The sequence below is a fragment of the Mesoplodon bidens genome, assembly GCF_964165515.1.
Source record: "Mesoplodon bidens genome assembly, chromosome: 12".
In the NCBI taxonomy this organism is placed as follows: domain Eukaryota; kingdom Metazoa; phylum Chordata; class Mammalia; order Artiodactyla; family Ziphiidae; genus Mesoplodon; species Mesoplodon bidens.
The window spans coordinates 73,442,901-73,453,564 of record NC_138168.1 but is presented as its reverse complement, the minus strand read 5'-3'; the positions used below and the strand labels follow the sequence as shown (position 1 = coordinate 73,453,564).

The 10,664-nt window shown below is 40.9% G+C and overlaps 1 protein-coding gene across 3 annotated transcripts in view; it reads right to left on the bottom strand.

Annotated features, from left to right (window-relative positions):
• Positions 1-3,540: 3,540 nt before the first annotated feature.
• The window catches only part of STX11 (syntaxin 11), a 32,395-nt gene continuing 25,271 nt past the window's right edge, over positions 3,541-10,664 (bottom strand). For all 3 annotated transcript variants that reach the window (XM_081251394.1, XM_081251395.1, XM_081251396.1), the window contains exon 2: positions 3,541-5,900. In XM_081251394.1, the coding sequence (XP_081107520.1) occupies positions 5,032-5,895 (864 nt within the window). In that variant the 5' untranslated portion in view covers positions 5,896-5,900 and the 3' untranslated portion in view covers positions 3,541-5,031. The remainder of the gene's footprint in view (positions 5,901-10,664) is intronic.

Below are 10,664 nucleotides of genomic sequence, written 5' to 3'. Positions count from 1 at the left end.
AACTGAGATCCCACCAGCTGGTGGCGAGGCCAAAAAAAAAGAAAAGTGTTATACCAACAGGTATTGTTATGTTGGGTGAACATGTTTGCTGTGGGAAGACTATTGAGCAAAGTGTGGTCAGATCCAGATTGGTGCCCACACAGTACACAAACCGAAGAAACAGAGAGGGCATGAGTGTAGAACAGATAAGAGGTATCATCTATCTCCAGGAAAACTTAGAAAACTGAGGCACTGCTCAGTGTCAGCCAGTGAGCCTTGGTACATGTAGATATGTATTCGTTCCCTCTTTCATTCTTTTCCTACCTTGTTCCATAATAGATTTATGGTGGCTTAGAACAAATCTCCAAGTGTGGGTACCCTACGCAGGTAAAAGGGGCATATAAGTGGAGACCACATCAATGGGGAAGTATAAAGATCCTGACATAGAAACACATTCAGTACATGCATGTTCCTGTTAAATGGCTTTAGGTGCATCTCTGTTTGGGATAGCGAGACTGAGCACATGCAAATAGCTGGGCCTATCTGAAAACAGAGAGATAAGGATATATATTATTAATATATATACATATGTATTTATATATATGTATGTATATGTGTAATTTGCATGCTCTGTTCTTTTTACCCACTGTAGAATGTTATGGGATGCTGGGAAACTGAGAGAGGGCTATGTCTAAAGAGTTCGCTATAGGACCATGAAAATTTATCTATATATCTATAGATTAGGAAAAACAGAAAAGGTCCAAGAAGTGGCTAGGGATGTTGCAATTAAATTGGGGTATAAAATACTTAAAAAATAAACATCAAGAATTTAAAAATGACAGTTTTGGGGACTTGTCTCTCACTCCTCATTTTTTAGGATATCACTAGTATTGAAGCATCCTGTGCAGTCCCACTCAGATCATCCGTTCAGAAAGTCTTCTTTCTCACCAGTATATATATATATAATCTTTACAACAAAGCTTCTAGTGTATGAGGACATCTTGTCCATTCTTTAGAACACATGTAGATAATAAAGATGCTCAATATTCATATGATGGTGAAGTTATTACACTCTAGATCCAGTTCATTTTCCATTTCTAATAGTCCTATTTTATTAATTCCAGTGATTTTCAATTCTGCTGTCAAAAGCAAGTCAACTGTTACTCTGATTACAAATGGATGTTTCAAACTATTACAAATGAGTGACTTGCATGCTGCAGTTCGAGATACCTTGCATATTTTGAAGAGAGGAGTCTGATGGTATAAAATAGAATGGCAGGATTTATACAGAGAATCCAAGACTACCATTACCCTATTTTATTATTTTTAAGTTATGCATAACATTCAGTAGTTTCCTGTCAAGATAGGAAGTTTATACTTGTAGAGCCTGACAAATATTTGCATATGACATTTAACTATAAAGCATTGGTACAAGAACCCTGTTCTCTTTACAAGTTGTTATCTTGAAAGGTCATAAACTTACTCTTGTGATGTCACAGTTCAAACATTTTCATATTATTGATCGGCTTTTTATTTATTTATTTATTTATTTATGGCTGAGTTGGGTCTTTGTTGCTGTGCGCGGGCTTTCCCTAGTTGCAGTGAGCAGGGGCTACTCTTTGTTGTAGTGCATGGGCTTCTCATTGTGGTGGCTTCTCTTGTTGTGGAGCATGGGCTCTAGGCGCGTGGGCTTCAGTAGCTGTGGCACGTGGGCTCAGTAGTTGTGGCTCGTGGGCTCTAGAGAGTAGGCTCAGTAGTTGTGGCGCATGGGCGTAGCTGCTCCACATGGCCTGTGGGACCTTCCTGGCCCAGGGCTTGAACCCAGGTCCCCTGCATTGGCAGGAGGATTCTTAACCACTGTGCCCATGGAAGTCCCCTGATCAGCTTTTTATAAATTCTAACTCTTATTATCCTGGACAACAATGCATCCTAGGTGAGCATCTTTCCTATTTTTGATATTTCTGGAGTTGTCACCACCTATAGTCTGTGGCTGTGACTGCAGGGTTTGGCATTTGGCTAGTTAGCAGTCACTGCATATGTTAAAATAGCTTTAAAAGATTTCCACCTTCAGCCCCTGAAGGATCTATTGTTCTTTGTGATTGGTTCTTTCATTTTGTACCTAAGTGACATTAGTGTATGAAATTTGCAGATTTGCTACAAGGTCTTCTTCTTACCCAGAGTCAACTTGCAGAGTTTGCCAAATGAGCATCACAGGATCAGGTAAACCCAATTCTACAACACCTCTTGGTGGCACTGGATCACCCTTTCCTAAGGAAAAAGCCAGCATTTCACCCACTTCTTGGCACCACAGTCAGAGCTAGGAAGGGCTTCTGGGAAACAGGGCAGGATATGGGAAAAGCCAACTGATCCCTTTCCTTTAGTCTATTGTGACCTGGCCTCCACAGCTGAACTTCTTCTGGGACTTTTTGACTCATAGCTTAGAAAGAATTAGGGGAAAACACTTGCCAAATTGAGCAGAACAGCTGCTTCCTGATTAACTATTTTTTGAGTGGAACATCCAATTTCATCTTCATAACATGCTTGGATATAAGAAATGAAATGCCACTGTGAAAACAACTCTTTCATTGTAAAAAAATTTTAAAATCCTAATATTCAAAGAAGATAGGGTCTTGGGTTTTTTAATTCTATTTTATTAAAGACTATTAACAGAAGAATATTTACTTTTCCTTAGAAGTTAATAACTATTAATTTAATTAATAGCAGCGCTCTCAGTCTGCAAGAAAGTTATGCAATAATGAACATAGCACTTAGCATGTGCCAGGCACTGTCCTAAGTGCTTTTACATATTTAGTCATTTACTTCTTCCAACAACTCTATGAGGTAGGTCCTATTATATCCATTTTACAGATGAGGAAACAGGCACAGGGAGGTTAAGTAACGTGCCCAAATTATATAGTTGGTATATGGCAAAGTCATGTTTTGAACCCAGAGAGTAGGGTCCTCAATCTGTGTTCTTAACCACTATGCCACACCCAGACAGTTACTAAAAACCAGGAAGAAGAATTCTTGCCTTTTCAATAAGCAACAGTACACTAATCTCTTAGTATACTAAAGTGAAGTTTTTACCTAATTCTCCAATGTTAAATGTGGGGAATTAAAAAATACATAGAGCCAGCAAACTCCCTTTTATGAATGATTCCAAAAAACGAAGAAACTGCTTTATGGGTTGAATTCATGAACTATTCTCTCTTATGGAAACTAGCTGGTGGCCTGTATTTCCAATATCTCTTCCCTACCATGAAAGACATAGCAATGGAGCTGTGTGAAGACTTTTTTTTTTTAAGAGAAAGTTAATTAGGTCATAGGTGAAACCTATCCCTGGAGCTAGCTGAGAAAGAATTGGGAGAAATCTGAGAAGAGCCCAGTGGGACTTGGTTTCCACGATTCTCATATTTAACCATGAAATTAAAATTAGGAGCAGGGCTAGATGTCACGGTCATAAGCAGATTAGTCAGTGAGTTCCAAAGAGTTCACATACTCTTCTTTTTACTCCTTTTAAAAGTTCACTGTCTGAAGGACCCGAGAATAATGACCACTGAATAAACTCTCTCTTTTATTAAATAAGTAGAAAAAGTTAATAGTTGACTCAAAAGAAAGATAGGAAACATGGTAAGTGCAGGTAAGGGCATTACAAAGCTTGCAAATGAAACCAAATCTCCAAAACATGATGATTTTGCTAAACTATTACAAATAACTCAGGAGAGAAAGCAACATACCCCATGTGAATTATTTGTCATCCCCCCCCCATTCAGAGTTCCATCCAGTTGTTGAAGCCTCAAGCAGGTAGTAGAAAAATTTTTAAAAGAGTAATTGAAAACGCAGACTAAGATTTAAATGGTCAACACACAAATGCATAAACAGAATGTTGATAATGTAATGTTTGTTAAACTAATGTGACCAGAATTATTTTAAGTTACTACATTTCCATGCATGAAAAGAATGGGCCACAGTAAAACAAAAGTAATTATTTCTAAGACCGTTTTTTAATATTTCTAGTTCTGTATGCATTTTCAGCATTTGACACCTGTTCTTTACCATTGTAACCAACACAGAGTTGTTCAAAATAAAGTTTTGACCCAAAGTGGACTATGGAGATGCAGATCGGAGTGAGATAAACTCATAACAAGCAAACCAACACCAACAACCAGTAAAAATGTTTCATCGATATTTATATACCATATTTACAAAAGTAAAGTTAAACCAACTGGTCATTATGTACATGCAGTAGTAAATATTGGTAGTTTACATTTACATATATGTACATTTGTAATAATCAAGTACAAAGATAAATTTTAAATTATTTTTATTTATGAAGAATATATATAATGTGACATACATACTTCAATTTGAATGCCTGTTCAATACTCAGTGCTTAAAAATCTTTGGGGAAAAAAATCCCAAAATACATTCTGATGGAAGATATTAAAAGTAAGAGGTAAAGAAATAATAGTAAGTGTTAAATGTAATTTTAATAAGTAGAGGAGGTGAGCAGAAAGAAAATATACATCCAGGCGGGAATCACATAGCATAAACCAGATGAAGAATAAGAAATGGCAGATGTGCAGTTTTTCCCAAGATTGGTTCACTCAAAAATGAACACAACAGAGGTACTTTCAGGATAGGGTAAATGAAGCCTTGGTAACGAGTTCATGCTGTGAGCCGATGCAGAACTGACTTCCTCCTAGAGATCCATGTACAAACATGCCTTGGACATCAACCGTAGAGTACGCTACCACGTCAGTTCCTTATTTGGCTTCCTTTAAGAGGCAAGGGTGCTATGTGCCATATAATGACCTCACAAAACTTCAGTAGGCATCTGTCCTTACAGAGGAAACAGCGGGTGGGAACAACTCTCATTCCAAGTACGAGCTGGACTGGAATTCTGGGACCTCGAGTTTTTTCCTTCTCTAAAGACTGAGGTCCCTAGGGATTAGGGCAACTCACCCCAGTGCAGACAGCCTCAAAATCTTTCCCAGTGTGCTTCCCCTCCCATTCCGGTCGGGGATGGGGTGTGGCGGCCTGGGCCCCCTGCTAGTTTTGGCAGGGGCAGCAGAAGCAGCAGACGGTCCGGCAGGGGTTCTTCTTCTTGTACTGCACGGCCTTGCTCACCTGCACCTTGGCCTGGCCGGTGTAGTCGAGGGTCTTCTGCACGTTGAACTCGATGACGTCCAGGGTGTCAGCCTGCTGCTCCACCAGCATGGCCATCTGCAGGAAGAGGTCGTGCAGGTCGCGGATGCGGCTCTCCAGCCGCAGCATCTCGCGGTGGCGGCTCTCGATCTCGTTGAGGGCCGCCCGCGCGCCCTTCACGTCAGCCAGCAGGTTCTCTGAGAACACGTCCCACTTGCCTTGTTCGAACATGTCCTCGATCTGGTCGCCCGACACGTCCTTGCCCATGATCTCCAGCTGGCGCTGGATGCGGATCTTGCAGTTTTCGCGCTGCTTCATCTCCGCCTGGTTGTACTCGTGCATGGCGGCCTGGAACGGGCGGGTGAGAGCGCTGTACTGTGCGCGCGCGATGCGCGCCACGGCCGAGTGCGCGCCGTGCTGGGTCTCGGCGACCTCGCTCAGCGCCTTCATGGCGCTCAGCTTGCGGTGGATGTTCTCTCCCCGGGCCTTGATGTCCTTGGCAATCGAGTTGGTGTCCCGCTTGATGCTGCTGAGGCGCCGCATGGACGTGAGGAAGCGGGTGTTCTGCTTTCCCAGCCGCTTAACGTCGACAGTCAGCTGCTGGTTTTCATCCTGAAGGTCCTGGATGTCTCGGTACAAGGATTCCAGGATGTGGTCCGTCTCGTACACGATATCCTCGGGGGGCGAGTCAAATTCATTGTCCTTGTCTGGGAACTGCTGTTCATACCGTTTGGTTAACTCCACAAGTTCTACTAGTCGGTCCTTCATTATGCCTGTAAATAGAGATACTGAGGTTAAATTCCTCAGAATTTAATTTATTGAGAGTCAGATATTTGCATTGAGGGAATTAAATATTGAAATAAAGAAACCTTTGGCTCACTGCTCAGCGCTCCCAATTCTTTACTCCTGGGTGTAGGTAAGAAATGCAGTAAAGGAGCTAAATGTTTCATAACATTTTGCTTATGAGTAATGGACTAATGTGACTGAGAGTCACGAACACACTTGTTTTTTTTTTTTTCTTTGCGGTACACGGGCCTCTCACTGTTGTGGCCTCTCCCGTTGCGGAGCACAGGCTCCAGACGCGCAGGCTCAGCGGCCATGTCTCACGGGCCCAGCCCCTCGGCGGCACACAGGATCCTCCCGGACCGGGGCACGAACCCGCGTCCCCTGCATCAGCAGGCGGACCCCCAACCACCGCACCACCAGAGAAGCCCCACACTTGTATTTTATAGCTTGTAGTATCTCAGTGCAATAGAGAAGGTGCCCAGAACTCAATCAGCAATTTCAAATTTTAGATTGCATTGGGAATCCATCTCTTTTTCTTGCTTTACTGTTCTCCAATAATTGCAAATAAAAGCACACAAGAGAAAAGAAAAATAAGAATAAAAGACTTGCAAGGATAATGATTGTTAATTAAGGCCAGTCAATTTACAAGGCTTTGGGGCCAACTCTAAGTGTTGTCTATCCTGTGTCTATTTCAGCACTGGTGAGCATCCTGTGTATCATAAGAATATTTTTTTAATGATAGAAATCATGGTTTAATTTTTTATCTTAAAAATATTATAAGAATAAAACATGCTTAAAGTAAAACAACAACAAAATGAACAAAGACAAAAATCTAAAAAGGAAGCATAAAATTTGGAAGCTGAAATCTCCTTGCTCTTCTGCCTAATATCACCTGTACACACTTCAGAGTTTGAATGTCTGTTTGATACTCAGTGCTTAAAAATATTTGGGGGGAAAACCCCAAAATATATTCTACTGGAAAATATTAAGAGTAAAAGAGATAGAGAAATAGTTAGGTGTTTTATGTGATTTTAGTAAGTAGGAGAGGTGAGCAGAAAAGATATTTATCTAGGTGGGAATCACATAGCACAAGCCAGATGAAGAATCAGAAGTGAAAGATGTTCAGCTTTTCCCGAGGTCCCTAGTAGTGTATCATTAACAAAACTTAAAAAAAAAAGTTTTATATGGAAAATTTCAATTGTACACAAGCCTTGTAGCAGTAATGTAACTCCCATTTATCCATCACAGAGCAGCAATATTTGCCCTTTTTTTTTTCTTTTTTTTTTTTTTTGTGGTACGCGGGCCTCTCACTGTTGTGGCCTCTCCCGTTGAGGAGCACAAGCTCCGGATGCGCAGGCTCAGCGGCCATGGCTCACGGGCCCAGCCACTCCATGGCATGTGGGATCTTCCCGGACCGGGGCACAAACCCGCGTCCCCCGCATCGGCAGGCGGACTCTCAACGACTGCGCCACCAGGGAAGCCCTATTTGCCCATTTTTAATGGCTTCTTGAAACAAGTTGGCAGCTCAAACAGAATTTCCATGTTTTTATAAGGGTGGTTCTGATCAGTTCCCTGCTTAGCAAGGCACAACAGTGTTCTTTATGTCCATATTTTTTCCAATGAAGTAAAAACTTTTATTTTTAATAGCATGTATAGATGCCAAAATAATAAACATTTTGCCCTTTTATATAAGATTTTGTGGCTAGAAAGGTTTCTTTCTACTATATAATTTGCAGAAAAGAGAGGGAAAATGTCAACAGCAGCATTTAATGGCTACTCAATCTATCAGGGATCTTGCTCTCAAATTAGAAGCTTCTCTCAAGTTGAAGTAATTAATTTTACCGCCCCACTAATGGAATGCTGACAAGTTGGATTTAGTGATAAATGGAAAATGGTGAAATACTAACCACGGGTTGTCTGCCATGGTCATTATTTACATAAATTAAGCAAGGTTTTATTCCATAGTGGTGATTTTTAATACAAGTTATCCTGCTTAAAATGCCATTTCTGCTTTCTAGTGACAAAAATCAATACTGGACTTTCTCAGTGATGGGGAGGTGACTCCTAGAAGCACAACTGAGAGGCAGAAAAAAGACCCAGGCTGGACCAAAACTATGCCTTCCCTGGCCTGAACTGCCTGATATACAAATATTTCCTCATTTTGAACAAAATTTAAAGACACACCACAAGCTGGGGGGGGTTTCAATATATGGCAGATAATGGTTAACGTACTTAATGTATCAATATTAAAAACTCCTGCCTCCCCAAAACAAAAAAACCACTTGCCCAAACAAATACGATGAAAAGGCAATTCGTAAAAGAAGAACTATAAATGCCAGCGAACACAGGGATAGTTAATATGTATCAGGTACTTACTGTAATGCCAGTAAACATGTTCTAAGCCCTTTTCATGTGCTACCCTCTTTAATCTTCGTACGGACTTCATGAAGTAGGTGTTGTCATTATTAGAGTTGGTAAGTGAGTTTAAAGAGGTTAAGGAACGTACCCAAGGTCCCCGGTAAGTGAAGAGTCCGGCTCTAGAGTAGCCCCACTTAACCACTACAGTCAACTATCTCCAGCAGGTGTATAAAGGTGAGCATGAGGGACTTCACTATCAAAACAAGGAAATGCAAATTAAACCACTGAGATTTCTTTTTGCCCCATAAGCTGGCAGGAACTTTTTTAGATAATGATTTAAAAGAGAATTCTGGGGCTTCCCTGGTGGCGCAGTGGTTGGGAGTCCGCCTGCCGATGCAGGGGACACGGGTTCGTGCCCAGGTCTGGGAGGATCCCACATACCGTGGAGCGGCTGGGCCCGTGAGCCATGGCCGCTGAGCCTGCGTGTCCGGAGCCTTGCTCCACAACGGGAGAGGCCACAACAGTGAGAGGCCCGCATACCACAAAAAAAAAAAAAAGTAAAAATAGAACTCCCATACGACCCAGCAATCCCAATACTGGGAATATACCCTGAGAAAACCATAATTCAAAAAGACTCATGTACCACAATGTTCATTGCAGTTCTATTTACAATAGCCAGGACATGGAATCAACCTAAGTTAAGTGTTCATCGACTGATGAATGGATAAAGAAGATGCGGCACATATATACAATGGAGTATTACTCAGCCATAAAAGGAAACAAAATTGAGTTATTTGTAGTGAGGTGGATGGCCCTAGAGACTTTCATACAAAGTGAAGTAAGTCAGAAAGAGAAAAATAAATACCGTATGCTAACACATATATATGGAATCTAAAAAAAAAAAAGGTTATGAAGAACCTAGGGGCAGGACAGGAATAAAGACGCAGACGTAGAGAATGGACTTGAGGACACGGGGAGGGGGTAGGGTAAGCTGGGACAAAGTGAGAGAGTGGCATGGACTTATATATACTGCCAAATGTAAAATAGATAGTGGGAAGCAGCCGCATGGCACAGGGAGATCAGCTCGGTGCTTTGTGACCACCTAGAGGGGTGGGATAGGGAGGGTAGGAGGGAGACACAAGAGGGAGGAGATATGGGGATATATGTATATGTATAGATGATTCACTTTGTTATAAAGCAAAAACTAACAGACCATTGTAAAGCAATTATACTCCAATAAAGATGTTAAAAAAAAGATTACAATGTAGTCCTTACTGTAGTTATACCAAAATATAGAAGTAGGCATAGAAAGAACATCAAAATAAGCTACACACTCAAGAGCTTAGTTCTATACTGTGATATCTGAAAAAGGGAACTATGGTAAATGAGAAAGAAAAGTCAAACAATTCTGTTGACTTTCCTGTCCCATTATGATAAAGGATAATGTAATAAACTTTGGTAAACTGTATTCATAAAGTTGTTAAAATAAACCCTGCTTTGATTCACATGGAGATGAAGAATTCAAAAGAAAATTTACAACCAGCTACCAGAAATCTGCTTCTGTTTTCTAATTTTCTTTTCAGGCACGCATGTCATCTGTCCTGAGACCTGAATCCCATAGGGAAGTTGGGGAAATTGTGTAAGCCTTCTTTCGTTGGGCAATATGATTTGATGTAAGAGAAAATAAAGAGACAGATGATGGTAGCTCAGTGACTCTCAGACTTTAGGAGGCAACAGCAACTTTTGGAGAGCCACAAACATTACAGCTGCCTGAGACCATGGAGGTTCTGATTCAGAGGGTCTAGGATGACCTATGGGTGATTTTAATGCACATTCAAATTTGTGACCCATTCCATAGATACTTACCATAGCAGCTTTTTATTCATAAACATCATGCAATACTGAATGACTTTTAATAGTCCCCAGGTTGGGGCAGTTTTGATAAGCAAACAACTGATAGGGAAGGATCCAAAAAGATAGGGAAAGGAAGATTCAGAAAATAGGTTTCTACCTACCTCAGAAGATCAATGAGTGGGAGTTATAACTACCTAAACAACGCAACATGCTGGGTGCTACAAGGAATAACCAATGAAAGCATTATTCCTTACTTGCTTCTAAGGGAACCAGTTATAAACAACAACACATAGTCATATCTCTGATCATAAAAGAGAGGCTTTGTGCCGACTTATTTTAAGGAGAACAAGAAAAAAACTGTTCGTGCATAGTTTCGGGCTAAGTTGCCCCCAGCCCCCTCCTGTCCACCAGAAATTCATATGTTGAAGCCCTAATCCCAGTACTTCAGAATATAATTCTATTTGGAGATAAGGTCTTTAAAGAGAGAATTAAGTTCAAAAGAGATCTTTATATAATACATATATTATAATACCTTAAGC